Source organism: Limulus polyphemus, unplaced genomic scaffold (assembly GCF_000517525.1).
Source record: "Limulus polyphemus unplaced genomic scaffold, Limulus_polyphemus-2.1.2 Scaffold1792, whole genome shotgun sequence".
NCBI lineage: Eukaryota > Metazoa > Arthropoda > Merostomata > Xiphosura > Limulidae > Limulus > Limulus polyphemus.
The window spans coordinates 45,064-60,894 of record NW_013667402.1 but is presented as its reverse complement, the minus strand read 5'-3'; the positions used below and the strand labels follow the sequence as shown (position 1 = coordinate 60,894).

At 30.7% G+C, this 15,831-nt stretch overlaps 1 protein-coding gene across 1 annotated transcript in view; it reads right to left on the bottom strand.

Annotated features, from left to right (window-relative positions):
• Nucleotides 1–4,399: 4,399 nt before the first annotated feature.
• The window catches only part of LOC106464949 (lon protease homolog 2, peroxisomal-like), a 55,359-nt gene continuing 43,927 nt past the window's right edge, over nucleotides 4,400–15,831 (bottom strand). The window contains exon 14 of the mRNA XM_013925123.2: nucleotides 4,400–8,756. Within this exon, the coding sequence (XP_013780577.1) occupies nucleotides 8,643–8,756 (114 nt within the window). The 3' untranslated portion in view covers nucleotides 4,400–8,642. The remainder of the gene's footprint in view (nucleotides 8,757–15,831) is intronic.

Sequence of the window (15,831 nt, the reverse complement as noted above, 5' to 3'; positions counted from 1 at the left end):
TATAATTGTCACACAAGCAAAACTGATTGATAATTTCTATGGGAGGTATATCAGAAATAACTAATTTTATTCAGTGTCTGACATAACCAAAAGGCAGTCGCATCTCTCAAATCACGTTCATTTGTCATGCCATCATTTTCTAGAATAACATATGTACTAACTAGATAAACTAATGGCTTTTTACAGAGTACATGATATACGACAAGGTCGTGTAAAAACTTGGTAGTTTCATTATCCACTAGAATATTTCAACTTTGCATACTGAGGATAGGTCGACAATGAAGACATAGCTCTCAGTATTGGTGGTGAAAACTCTTGGTCTAAGAATGTTTCTCCTATATCATGCTGGATTTTCCGATAGTGTTTCAATCTCAACTGCACCTCATACCTATTTTCTTATAAGTTCTGTAAAAACAACAACAAATGTTTGGTCATGGCAATAACATGTTATTTGATGAATGTGTCTGACAGAAAAGTATAAGTTTCAATAAAACACAGGTTTTGGAAATTTTATACAAGAAATAAAAATGTTAATGAAAACAGCAAAGGCAAGACAAATAACACAAGTGAGTAAATAAAACATTTATTCATAAACAGTGTTTCTTTACCAATTGATCAACTTTTAAATGCATTATAACTCAAACTAGCTACAAGACCTTCTAAAAGTCTACACAAATAAATATAATGAAAGAAGATAAACATCCAACTAATACTAACTTGTAAACGTCTCTGTATGACCCTATGCTGTTTATTAGCAGTTAATGTTTGACACATAGCTTTATATATTTTGTTTCACTTCATTTTGCTGTGTTGTTTGTGTTTTATGAACTGGAATGTCTTTGATAGACAATTAAGGGTTATTGACATTTCTACCCTTTCATAACTATTAAATAATATTCTGATGTATTCAAGTATTTTTTTCTAAGATTAGATGGAGGTGTTTTGTTGCGTGTAGTTATTGATATCCATAGCAAGGTCGTAAACTTGTACTAACCCTCTAGCTTAGACAAATGTTTCATAAGACTTGTATTTGTTTGACCCTGTTTTCGTGCCGTGTCCTCCTCAAGTGAAGTCATATTTGTATGTTTACAATACAGTTTCCAGCAAATACTTCAGCGTATTCTTAACTTTGAACGTAAATTTTATTAATTTGGTCACTCGTGTTTGCTTTTGTCTTTACTGTGTATGTTTATTTCATTCTCTGCAAGACCAATCGCGGTCCAGAATGTGGAGCCGATTTTCCGTGGTTCGCGCCCTATTTCCACCAAATAAAAAGGCGCTCTATATTTTGAGCTATATGTATGTTTCAAGTCCCATTATTCTGCCCGACAAGAACAGCCCAGGGAGTGACGGGGTGTTGTTGACCAGCTCTCTTCCTTCTAATCTATCACTGCTAAAGTAGGAACGGCTAGCACAAAACCAATCAATTCCACCTTCAGAAGCTTGGCTCCCAGTCTTGATTTTAGGAGTTATTATCTAACAATACTTCAAACTTCTTATTTTACGATTAATTGGTTTAGTTATATTTTTCACTAATTACAAACTATTAGCAATTTCTTTATCTTAACTTCTTATTCTGCCATTTCATTGCTGTATTAAACTGATAGTTCTGATCGTTATTCCTTTCGAACCATGCATTCATTAATAACCATTGTCGTTACTTGCATTAATGATGGAGAACTGTAAAGTCATTGAAACGTTGGAAAAATTAAAAAGAAAAAAGTTATATGCTTGGTTGGCACAGCGGTAATTCTTAAGGCTTATAAAGCTAAAAACCGGGTTCATGATGGGCACAGCACAGATAGTCTATTTTGTAGCGTTGCGCTTAACAATAAACAAAAACTTGCATGGTTTGTGTCAACAGGGCCTCCCAGAGGTATCAACTTAAAATATGGAAAGCCCTCTCCTCCCAAGAGATTATTTGCGCCACCCTTAAGGAGCGCACACCACACTTTGGGAAACGCTGATGTAGGTTATCAGCTACATTTTCTGCTGGCTTAGAACTTTTGATTGATCCTAATGTCTATGCCTTTCTATGTTCACTTATTCTATTAGCAAGGTTATGTCCCGTTTCACCTATATATATAACAGAACAATCTGGACACAGTAACTGGTATCCAACGATCGAAGTTCATGTTGTGTTCCTACTTTACATTTTCACGATTGAAAATGTACTGGCAGTGCACTCATTTTCTCGTTAAAGAGCTGGTTTTCTTAGCTTAATGGCAAGAGGTTCTAGCATTCTAAAGTGGGATTATTCCCGGAAATGGAGGATGAAGTGGAAGAAATTGGAGGTAGACACAACATCACATTCGTTTAGACGGTATTTGGTATTACAACTGGTGTTGTACGTTTTACCGTTACATTTCTTTTATTCGGCTGCAGAGCCTTCTAACGATTGACCTAATATAACCCTGGTTGCAACCTCGGACACAGGAACTCGTATACCACCAGTAAAATATTCAATGGATGTTGTCTTTAAATTTTAAGAGACGTTTTAACTTGAACTCTACTTTAAAGATACGTTTTAACTGGAAATAACTGTTTGAGAACTTGCTTTTTAATCATATATTAAATAGTGTCTAAGTGCGAGTAAAGTAACAGTTTCCCTCGAAACATCTAATACAACAACAGGTGAATGTTTAGTTTCAGTTTTTGTGTGGATTACTCTATTTAGGAACAACAACAGAAAAGCATTACTTCTAACCATTTGTTTAATGCTCTCAACTCCAGCTTCCAGTAGGTTTTGATTTCCTGCTATTTTAGTGTTCTATATAGTACGGATTTAACCAGATTTTCTTTAGTCTGAAGGAGTGAAACTATAAAAATGTGAAAGCCACTTACAGTGGGTTTGTGATACACTTTAGTGGTGAGTACACCTTAGTTATTGTAGAATTGAACATCAGAGAACAAGAGTTTGTCATTCTGTTGATTTTTAATTTGTCTGTTTTAAGCTATTGACAAACTCAAAAATAACCGTAACAGAATATTCATTTTATACAAACTCTTTCAAAAACGGTGACAAAAATATTGTTAATGGCTGATTATATGTGCCTACACCAGAAACAATTGGGAATAGAAAATCGTAATGTTCTGGTTAAAACCCTTTTCTCGTCATCAGAAAAATGGAAGCCTGATCAGTGTGAATAACATCACTTGGGTGTTCCAAAAACGTGTATCCTGGAACTCGTATACTTCTTAATGTCATTGAACTTACGTAATTGTTTAACTCTTAATCTCCCTTAAAACTTTATTCTTACAGTTAATAATTTTAACTTTCAAATACAATCGCAGGCTTTTTTATCCGGAAGACTGATATCTTTAACACGTATAAGAAATCTCCAAAAGGTTGTTTGTGATTTGGAAAACCACAACTTCAAGGATGCACTTCTGTTATCCCATCCAGTGTAGGACAATTATCATGAGTAAAGGATAAATTATTCTATATTATTTCTGATCAAATTACTATTAATGCATTGCAATTTCTTGTTTATTATTCGTTTCACTAATTACAAAATTTACACACAAAAAACAAGTACCTTTATCACAACGGTTTCTGATCACGAGAATTTATTACATATATAATACACCTAAACCACTACTATGTCTGTGGTATCCAAGCTAGTCTGATGAGCCCTGGTATTGAACGAACGGCTTCATCGGTACTGGATATGGCAGATGTAGTGTGATTGACTTTTTAAAACATTTTTTGCTTTCATTCATGGGTGCTTAAATTACCTTGTTTCTATTTTTATCATGTATTAATTTGTCAATTTTAACTATTTTCTTTTATCAGTTCCGTTGCGTAGAACAATATCTTCTTTTGCGTTTCGAACCATGCGTTCAATAATAACAGTTGTCATCAACTGTTCTAATGATGATGAAATGTACAGTCATTGTAACTTTAACAAATAAATAATAATAATCTACATGGCTAGTGTCAATATGAATAATTACAACAGTACTATCAAGGTGTTTCAACAAGTTTTATTTATATTAACTACCTAACGTCTTTGAAACAATGTGATTCATGTTCCTGTTTATTTGATAATTTTTAAGAAATGGGAATTATTAAGATAATGTCCGAAGCATAATAGGCGTTAATTTTTCTTAAATCTTAGACACTGTTGGCACATACGTACGCGCGTATAACAGTACGGAATGTGCCTAATCTGCTGTCGCACATTGTCATAAATCAATTATTTTGGGTGTCACTAAACTTTCCCATGGAAAACGTTGTGAAGTGTGTGTGCTTTGTTATATCACAGCCACATCTACTGTGTCCACCGAGGGGAATCCAACCTCTGATTGTAGCGTTGTAAATCCGAAGACTTACCATTGTCCTTCTGGGGGACAAAACGTTGTAGAACTGTCAAAGTTTTATATATTATGTGGTCTCTATAGCTAGGGTAACCGTGTGGACATTTAGTGGTTCTTATGGAACGACCAAGAATAAATGAGGTATTGCATCCACTCTTAGAGGGATGACACTATTGTGATCAGCTCTTTCAGACTTGATCCACCAGGTTTCTCCTGGTAAAATTCTCTATCAAGAAAGACGCTGTCTTTCGCCTAGTGCAAACATTTTGTTGTATGGAAACTGGTCTTTTTTAAACGGTTTTTATCTAACTGTCAATTTTGTGTCGTCTTTTCCTTCAATTCAATGAGGTAGAAAGCTCAATTTAACTCTACATAGCGTTTCCATTCTTCTCCTTATTGTAGCTATTATTCATACCTTTGAGTTCAGTACATTCATGGATATTACATCCACATCCGTATATTGGAATTTTAAACTTTTATAAAACTGTTTTCAGACTTTATCTATTGCATTCAATTGTTAGGTTATTTTTAAATACACAAATACGATACATAAATATTTCATTTTTATTGAAAAATTTCTAATTTAAGATTTATATTTCAAACAAAAGTAAAAATAAATGATTTATTCTTTAGTTTCTTTGACAGTTTTCATTTCATGGGCTCTTGAAGATCTAATTGCATGAAACACCAATTTATTTGAAGTAAGGAATTCATGTAACTAGAAAGATGATTTTTAAACAGTAAGCTAATTTACAGCTTGATTTTTAAAACTAGTCGTACAGAGTGCATCTTAAAGATAAACTCATCCTTTTCTTCACTCTCAGGTAACTTCAAAGATTCACAACAACCATAAATCCAAACAAAGTATAATAGTGTGTAATCTTTATAAATCTATGGTTATCTCTAAACATCAACGTTTCTTGACTAAGTTCTTCAGAGCCATTTGTTATTTTTTTTTGTCAATGTCTTTAGCTATTTTTATTCCTTCAGGTAATTTTACTTACTTAAAAATTAAACTTCATACACTGCCATCATCCTTAATCAATGGTATAGTTGCTTAACAAACATACAGGAAGAAAATTACTACATCCTCACTAGAAGCTTATTGTTATTATGAATAAAATAATTTTTCTACAAACTTTAACTTTTCAAACATTTTGTATAACCTGTTAGACACCAAGAATTTTACTATATTTTCAACTATATATATCTATATTTCGTGTTGTGTAATTATATCAACTTCTATAAAAATACAAAAAGTATCTATATTTATACATATCTAACAACTTCTCAAAGTAGACACAATATAATTTTTTTCAGTAAAAGTGTAATTATCTAGAACTATTGCTTGAAGAAATAGTAGTTAAAGATTTCAAACATCTATGTCCAAAAATTATACAAGGTTCTCACAAAATATTTTTACCATAATCCGATAGCATCATACAGGTAGCAATGGTTTCAACATTAACTCTAATATTCCAACTATTAAAAAACTCTTTAGTTTATATATAACTTTCTTCTCATCCAGTTTAATTAAAGGTAATGAAAGCCAAAGTGGCTATTCAGCAACACTGGTAGGCTGGATAAGGTTCACAAATCATATTTTTACCTCATATGATTCAAGTTTTCTCCAGATAGTCATCTACATAGTAATACATTCTATTGAATAACTGTCTTTAGTCAAAATACAAAGCCAATCCATTTTTGAAAATTTTAATGTTTTGATAACATTAATCAAACAATTGTTATTTTAAAAAATCAGTGCTTGTCTGAGAGTACTGACAGTCATTTCACACAAAATACATGAAGAAAATACTTTATCGTCCTAAGAAAACCTCTTTCACACAAATATAGCACACCACTAGTTTTGGCCTTAGGTCCACATCAGGTGAGAGTTTCATCATTGAAGATAAAATGCTTAATATTCAGTAATGCATGAAACAAGTGATAAGTTCTACATAAAACAACTACACTGATACTTCTTGAAAATAATACTTGGGCTCAGTAAGAGGAATAAAATTTTGAAACATATTCTAAATTTAAACAGTTTAAAATCATATTTAAAACCATATTTAATTCATTAATATCTATATTAACCTTAACATACAAATATCATCTTTCTACCTTACAACAAATTCCACTTACTGAAACTGAAATTTTAGAGTTAAAATATAATTAGTTTTTTACACAGAAATTCATAATCATTTTTATAAAAGACAAATGTTAATTAGTTAAAGTTAAAATCAACCTAGTATTTAAGGTTGTTTTTTCATTCTTGATAAAAATTCTGTTAGTTATTTTTCTGCCAACAGAGTTAAGTGTTTTTTAAATGAAGGAAATGTTAGGAACATTGTTATTTTAATGACCAGAAGCATAAAGAAAACCATCTCTTTGCATCTCTTCCTGTTCCTTAATACTTTCCCTTACAGCTTAACATGTTTTCCTGGAATAATGTTGTTCACACAGAGTAAGGGTTAATCTGCACTGAGCATTTACTTTCCTGGAATAATGTTGTTCACACAGAGTAAGGGTTAATCTGCACTGAGCATTTACTTTCCAGACTTGAAGTCAGGCAAAATAGTTGTTACTTGAACAGCAGACAGGATTTAAACAAGAAGCAATTTAAGTGTGAGGCCCTAACCTTAATACTGGCCTTAAATTACAATTCCTGGGCTTTGGGACGAGTTTCACTTTACAACTAAGGTTGTTAACAAGAAAAGATAATACTACAGTGAAATATAATTTTTCTAACTGCATAAAATGTGTACCCATTCTGCTGGAATGTTTTCAAATCTTCTTCATTGTTCATTTACTTTATCAAAGAAAGTACAACAAAGATGCAACATATGTGAAAAGGATATCAATTACATTGTGAAAGTTGGATACAAAATTTAAAAGGATATAATTCATGCACTAAAGATCTGTCAGAGGGTAATGTTTAGAAAGGACAACTGACCTATTTCTTCTGAAGTATCCACAGTGAACTTAATGTTCAAGTAAAACAAATTAATGGAATGAGTGTTTCTTGGTCTTGAGTTCATGTGAAAAAATAAAAAAATCAACAACACATCTTTTCTAAAAACAATCTTGTCAAAAGATTATTTAAGGTATTTTGTTTATTAGAAAATGCATGAAAATGATGATAAAAAGAGGAGCAGGAAGAGTTCCCATGACAACTCAGAAAAAACTGTTAAATAATATAAATTCTAATAAACATTCTACATTTCTCATATAATGTTTGTATTGAATGATGTTACATTTCTCAAGCTTAAACCAACAGTACTGATGTTACCTTTTCAGATTCTCAACTGTTACATAATAGGAACTATCCCTCCTTCTATGGGAACATTTGTATTGAATGATGTTACATTACGTGAGTATAAAACATGTTTTCAACAACAATTCAGGAAACTTTTTATGCAAACAATCTAAGAAAGCCAAACTTTTACATAAGATGGAAGGAAAAGTACGAACTGGTTTAGGACGCTTCCAAAAATGTAAGAAATTTTCACACCGGATATTGCAAGTTGATAATATATGATGTAATTGCAGTTTTTTTTTGTTCTTAAAGTCTGAACTACCACTCATTACATCTAGGAAAGAATCACAGCTGTTCTCAATGTTTTATCTATTTTGTTTTTTGCCTGATTGTAGCCAGATTTCTTTTAGTTCTTTTTTTTAGGTCTAAGATTTTAATATTGCATGCAGAATTCATTGTAACAAAAGACAAAACTGTTTCTCAAGAAGACAAAATACTTATTTACAAGTTAAGATTAACACAAATGTTAATGAATTAAGTAAAATTAACAAAACGTTTATATCTACCATAAATATGTTTCAAAACTTAACTCTTAGTGAATGCAGCTATTGCTTCTAAACTGTTACATTTATAGCACATTAATTTTTTCATATATTATTGAATGTCAAGACTTTCTTTTCAATAAGGAAACAAGTTTTCCTGTAACTGTCACCTCCTGTGAACCCAAAACTAAAGCTAATCAAGTAACATTTATTTCTTGGGGAAATAAGGTATTTTCTTATACATTTTGTGTTACTCTTCCTCTTAATATTTTGAGATCCCTTCCATCTGAAAGAATATGGAGTAGACACCCCTCCCTATAAAAATGAAATTAGTTCTTGTAATATGTGTGTGCATATTACATATATATAGATAGATATAGATATAAACCTACATATACAAGCATATCCAGACAAGTATGATAACTTTTTACAATATAATCCATTAACCTTTTGAAAAATCAATAGAAACAAACTGAAGACTTCTAAGTTGTAGCTGTTGTTAGCTCCATTAAGTTTCACTTTCAGAGTTTGCTTGGAACCATTTCTGCACAATGGGTAATAGAAGGAAACCCCCCTTCAAAGGCTACCTGTAGTACTTCTTTTAAATGGGACACGAGCTCAAACACAAGATCATCCTGTGGAAAAATGTAAGCAAACTTAACAAACATTTGAATATAAGAGATTTATCAATATATCTTTGTTAATCAACTATATTATATTAAATAAGGGGTACATCTGTTGTTTTGGCTACTTCAAAAAGCAATAATAAAACACAACTATACAGTCCCAAATTAAAATATAACAATATAAACAATTAAGATCCACAAAAGGGTATGGCTGAAAAGTAAAAACCAGCATATTAACATACATAAATAAATAATAAGAATTTTAAAGAAAAAAAGTCAGTCTGAGTAAAACTCACATCTAAGTTTCTGTAAACTGGGTAGCTACAGATCTTAATAGAAGTTAAAACTGTATCACAAATTTTAAGATATAGAAATAATTTTAGTCTAAAAGTTAATTGGTTGATTAGAATATAAAATTCGGATCATATGCCCATTCAGTCTCCGTTCTTTTGTAAATTCAAACAACAGTTCATGTTATGTTGTATAAGCTTAAATAACTGGTCATATTTTCAGAGTTTTAACTATTTATGTTTAGATATTAGAAGTTCTGTACTTTCCACTTTAATCTTGAAATATGTTTATAATAATGCCTTCATTATTTCTTCACGATTTTACTATCTGCTCTACAAAATATGGTAATTCATATGACAAATACATGCCAGACTTAGAGAAAGGTGAGCATTTGTTTACTTCCAAAATATAATCTCTAATGAGCCCTAGATATTTAATTAAGAAATAAAAATTAATCTCTATTTTGTTTTACTAACAAGCATTTATCATAAACAACAATATCTGTTTTATGAAGCCTCCTTGTGTAATACAATAATTTGGCCTATCTATGTAAACTTATCTTTAAAACAGTATATAATTTCACTGCAATAAAGAGTCCATTTAATAATATTTGTAAACTGTTTTCCATGTGTCATAGGTCCTAACACAAAATACTGTAGCTCAATGTTTGTACTGAAATTATCATAAAAAGAGATTTTGGAATTTCTGTTCAGTCTTAACAATAATTTAATTAAAAAGCACCATTATATGAATAAATATGATTAAACATATTTAACAACTTGGTGAACACATTATTTTTACTGTTTGTTAAAAATGTTGTATTTCTTTAAGAAACAAAAAGTTTTAGTTAATTGACTGCTATTTTAGAAAATAGCTCCAGTGTGTTTGTAAAATGTTACAATATTCCTAAGTACTTTAAAATCCACAGTAGAACTAGATTCAGGTTTGGTCTGATCTGTTGTGAATTTCATGCAAAGCTACACAAGGGTTATCCATGCTGGCTGTCCATAACTTAGCAGTGATAGACTAGAGGGAAGTCAACTAGTCAACACCATATACTGCCAACTCTTGGACTACTCTCTTATCAGCAAATACTTGGATTGACCGTCATGTTACGATGCTCCCATGGCTGAAAGGGCAAGCATGTTTAGTGGTGGGGATTCAAACCCGTGGCCCACAGATTACGAGTCAAGCTCCCTAACCACCAGGCCTAGCTAGATTCAGAAATTGTTTAATTGCTTTTTATTTTATTATTTCATTATATACATGTACTGTAAATATTTCAGAGAAATGTGGTCAAATGTTATAAATGCATTTAACCACACATAAAAATCTGAGATTTTTCATGTGAAGTATGCAGACACTACGTACAGTGTATGTTACTTTTCTGCAGCGTATGTTTCTTATTTTACAAATTTTACAATTTCCCTAAGTTCTGATTTTGGAACTCTAAAACTAGTTGAGGTCACTTGCTAAATTGCAGCTTGACCATTCAAAGTGCTTATCTGCTATCTGATATGTTTGGAGGATACCTTGGGCCCGTCACTTAAAGCAAATATATTTTCATTTCATTACCCTTTTTTCTGATTGGTCAGTAGCAGACAGAATGTACATTGTGAATGCAGTTTTTTGAGAAAAATAATTTAAATTGCGAAGAAAGAAAATATTAGGAAAGTACAGAGTGAGATAGTTAGAGATAGAAATTGTGTATGTGTGTGTGTGTGTGTGACTGTCTTTCCTATAAAACACAAAGTCAGATTGAAAAAGCATTTGACAGTTGCAGTGTACAGCAGAGAAAATAGGCAAAGTTAAATATCAATTAAAGTTAGAGCTTTTCTTTCATGCAGTATGGCAAAAGATACAAAGTTTTAGCTCAGTAAAAGCTCTGTCTTTTCCCTTCTAGCCACATGCATACAGTTGAGAAGGCAATAAAGTTATCTACGGTACTAGTCATTGCTGTGCTACTGGGATCAAGAGAGAGGTTGACAACTTACGTAATTGCAAACAAGTCAAGTAACAGCTTAGATACTGTAAACAGCAGTCTGTTCATTTTAATTAGGCTCCTGCCACAGTTCTACAATTGTAAGCCCCTAGTTATAGGAATACAGCTGTCTTTTTTCTTCTTGTGCCACTCTGTACAGTAACATATGGAGAACTGTTCTCGAAACCTGAGAATCAGGTAAATCACTTACAGGGAGGACAGCACTCAGCTATTACATATCAATGTCCATATACATAGCTAGGTTTTGTTTTGATGCAGTTTAGAAGCTTGTCTGAATCGCTGCTTCAGAATGCACTTTGTTTTAGCTAATATGGAATCTGCACATTTTACCAATAGCCACCCCAAACTTAAACCTAACTTTTGACCTTCAGAAAAGCAATGATAACATAATTGCTTTCTGTGATTTTTACATGTAATACAAACATCAAATAAACAGTGTAGTTACATTTGTAAACTGCATTTGTTCTCACATTATTATTCCATCCAGAAATCTTCAAACCCCTTATTATGTAACAGTAGTTTACCTGTGTACCATTATTCCTCCAAACCAGGAATACCATATATTATGTAAATGTCATGAAAGTAGGAATGAAGTTTAACAGTTGCTTATACAGAAGAGATGCTAACCAGACAGATTATTAAACTACAACAGAAACTGCTAGTAACTTATTAGTCACTACTAACAAATGTGGCATTTTCTTTATCATCCTTAATTAAAAAAGTATGTTTATTCAAAGGAAGGCAACAATCTCATAATAATCTGTCATAATGTCTAACAATTTTTATATTTTATCTGCTATTCTCACAACTAGGATATAAAAAACACATCTCAGATAAATCAAGGAATTAACTAACAGTGACTTAATTCAATGCAGTCTAGGCCCTATGCTGGTGGATGTAAAGTAGCAAGAATTACAAACCATTTATACATTTTAATCATATTCACTGTTAAGTACTACTTATATTCTAATAAGGGAAATTAAAATTACAGTAATTAATTATCTTATTACTAGTTCTTGCAAATAATTAATAAGTACTTTGTGGCTGAGTTTTAGTTTGATTATTATTATTGTTAAACATATTTTTCATTGTAAGTTATGTTATTATACAATATGTTGGATATCCACAAACACTGTTACTAGGTTGAATACATAATGATGTCACTATGATCTACATATATATGTGTGTGTGTTTTGTTGGACTGTAATAACAGAGCTTCAAGTAAATTTTCTTTAGGAACATTAAGGGATATAATGCTTTTGTTATACAATTTTTTTTATGTTTTTGTTACAAATGCAGAGATGAATGTTTAATTATATTACAATATTACTGTATACACAAAATCACATCTTTATCAATGAAAAATTCATAAAGAATTACCACATGCCTGAATATTTTTGTTTATTAAAGCACCATAGCAGCCTGGCACTCAGGACTGAACAAGTCTTGATTATATATGTACATATACATGTACATCTAAATGTTAGAGAAAACTGAAAATTACTGATTTTGTGCAAGTTACTTTAAATGTTATGCAACAGCCCTATTCAAGTAAATAAACACATATATGAAGGTGTTAAACAAGGTTTCATGATAATAAATGTCTGTTAAGACTATACCCAAAGAAGTAAGATCAATGTTCTGTCAAAATACTTTGAATGTTCCCCAAAAAATTAATCACTTCATTATGCTTATAAATCATTGTTTGCAACTTTATTATTATATTAGCATAATATGCTTCTTTACTCAAGGTTTGTGATATATCTATTTTAGACTTGTACAGAAAATAAGCATTTCATTCAATGTTTTAATGCTTTTTTGATTAATAAATTTTACAGTACAAGACAGTATTAGTTTTTATAGTCTCACAAAGTGTAAAATGAAAAGATGTTTAAAAATATTGTATGAATGTACAATCCAAAGGATAATTACTTAAGTCATTCCAAACAAGTCATAGTGTAGTTTCTTCTTTATAAGACATGCTACAGTTAGTAAAATTAGTTTAAGTTCTATTTCCAGATCACATTTTTCTTTAGTTTTAAAAATTTTGACAGAAGATTCTTACATTTCTGTTATGTTGTTTTTTACATATTAAGAGAAGTAATATAATTTATTTTCTCATTTAAGCATTTTAAAAAGAAATTTATATTCCACTACAGATGTCTGAAAAGATGGTAAATACAGATATTACTTTGGAAAAAACAAGATTCCTTAAAGACAATTTTGAAACTCTTTCTAGCCAACACTATGTTTCAAAGAGAAGGTGAACAAAAATTAAGTAAAATTTCTTAATGTTCCCTATATTTAACAGTTCTGGAAGATTTTGGAGGGTACAAAGTGCCAGCTTTTCTTTTCTTTATTATCCCATTAGTTGTCAACTTCGATCTGTGATGTTTAAACTTATAAATGCATGCTGCTTTGTTTTGAACTAACTATTTACTCAAAAGACCACTACCTTCTTGTTTGATTGTCTATTGGTTTTCAAGGTAGCCAACAGTGAAGATCATTACATTCTGTGGATTTCATATCTAAATCTAACACCACCTTGTGAAAACTTGAGTATTGCAAAGTTATTACTATTTAAACCACCAATTATGTTGTAAAAGTACTTGCACAGTTACAGTTTGTTTCATGTTTTGTCCGAATGTTAATATTGGAATAAAGTTTTATATAAGCCCATTTAACTCTCTCACTACAGTTCAGTGATTTGGCCAAGACTGTGACTCCAAATTGAATAAGTTTCCATACTATAACTTCAAATATGTCTTGTGTCACTTCACAAAATTTTGCAAGCTTTCAGTAAACTTTACAATGTAAATGAAAAAATCAGAATTTTCAATAAATTATTTTTATTTGAAATTTGTTCTTGAATATATGGAGTCAAAAGTGTTAATTGCTCTGAGTGTAAAGTGATTTTTCATATCAAGATGAAAAATAATTGTCTTCACCTACAAATTTTAAAATTTCATTTGCATAATCTCTGAGAACTCCTAAATAAATATCAAGCCTTTTTTTTCAGAAAACTTTAAATTTTATCTATTATTTTCTCTACCCTAACTCTGTACACATCTGGTCAATTTGATTGACCTTGTAACCACCATGAAAAATACAAAATAAATCTAAATTACCCTTTTCTTTTTTCTAGAATGACTGCAACTTGTAACAGGAAACTACAGTTGTTTATCCTAAATAATTTAAAGCTCATAACAGTATAAACCCGTTTCTACTTAAATTTTATTGTTTTATTGCCTTTTAAACTGCCACACAAGTTGTAAACTATTTAGTAAATATGTAGCTAACATTACAGTATCAAATTATGTAATGCAGAAGCTACTCATAAGAATACCTCATAATTATTTCTATTATTATTATTTTTTTCTTTATCATTCTAAATCTAACCTAACATGTTTCTAATTTGTACATTTTAGTTAATTTTATAAAAATAAATAAAGAACACATGAAAAACAAGAAATATAGTACTTACCTAGATCTTTTTTTTTTGCTGTCAACTGTTGATGAAACTTAAGTCTACTCTTTTTATACTAATGATACAACTACACTAAATAAATGTTTCATTTAATTATATAATGCACTTAAGAACACAAGATAATAAAATGCAAAAAACAAACAATGTCCTATAACTATCATAATTATTGTGGCTTTCTATGTGATAAGAGCCTTTAAAAATTCAGCTAAGATAGTCTGTGTGATTCCCATGAGAAAAAATTTGAAACTGAACCAGGAAATAACAATTCTCTGACAGAAAATAACATAGTATATTATGTCATTTGATAGATTAAAACTTTGGCTTTCTATTGGTTTTATATAATATAGTACTAAATGTCAGAGAGGAATTTGTAAAAGAGAGGATGTGACAGGTGAGCATGGAAGATTGACTGATTTTCTAGTTTATTGCTCCTTAACTCTCTTGCAATGAAGTTGGTTGAATCAACTGATCTTGTAATCACTTTTACTCATTATAGATTTCATATAATAACTTTTAACCCATTGGACTTCAGCTGCTCTAAATACACGTGGAATTTTTGCAAGCCATATATCATATACGGCACACTCACATTCAACTGCCGGAGGCAGAATATACCCTATAGAGCGAATCAGCAGTCAGTGGGTTAATATACCTTGTGTATCTCCACAAAATTTGGCAGACTTTTAGTAAACATTATAGGTCTTTTGTACACAGAAAATCAGATGTTTTAATAAAGCATATTTACTAAAGATTTGTCCATGAATATATATAGCATTTCTATCTACTATTCCAAGTATTAAGTGATTTCCACGTTAACAATAAGAATACTTTTCTTCATCTCAAAAATCTCAAATTTTAGTTGAATAATCTCTAATACCTCCTAAATAAATTTATAAAGTCTTTTTCAGGTAAATTTTATATTTTATCTGTTATTTTTTCCACCCTAACTTTATACAAGGTTGGTCAATTTGACTGACTTCATAACCACCAAAAAAAATCTAAATAAATCGAAATTACCCTTTTTTCTTTCTAGAATGACTTCAAATTGTAATATGAAACTACATATGTTTATCCTAAATAGCTTTACACTCATTACAGCATACATCTATTTATACTTAAAGTATATTGTTTAATTGCCATCTGAACCCTGACTAATTACTATTCGCACCATTATAACTTGTACATCACTTGGTAAACGTGTGATTCACGTTATGCTATCAAACTACATTATGCACAAGCTACTTGTAAGTGTACCTCATTAAAAACATTATATTATTATTATTATTATTTATCTCTTTCAACAT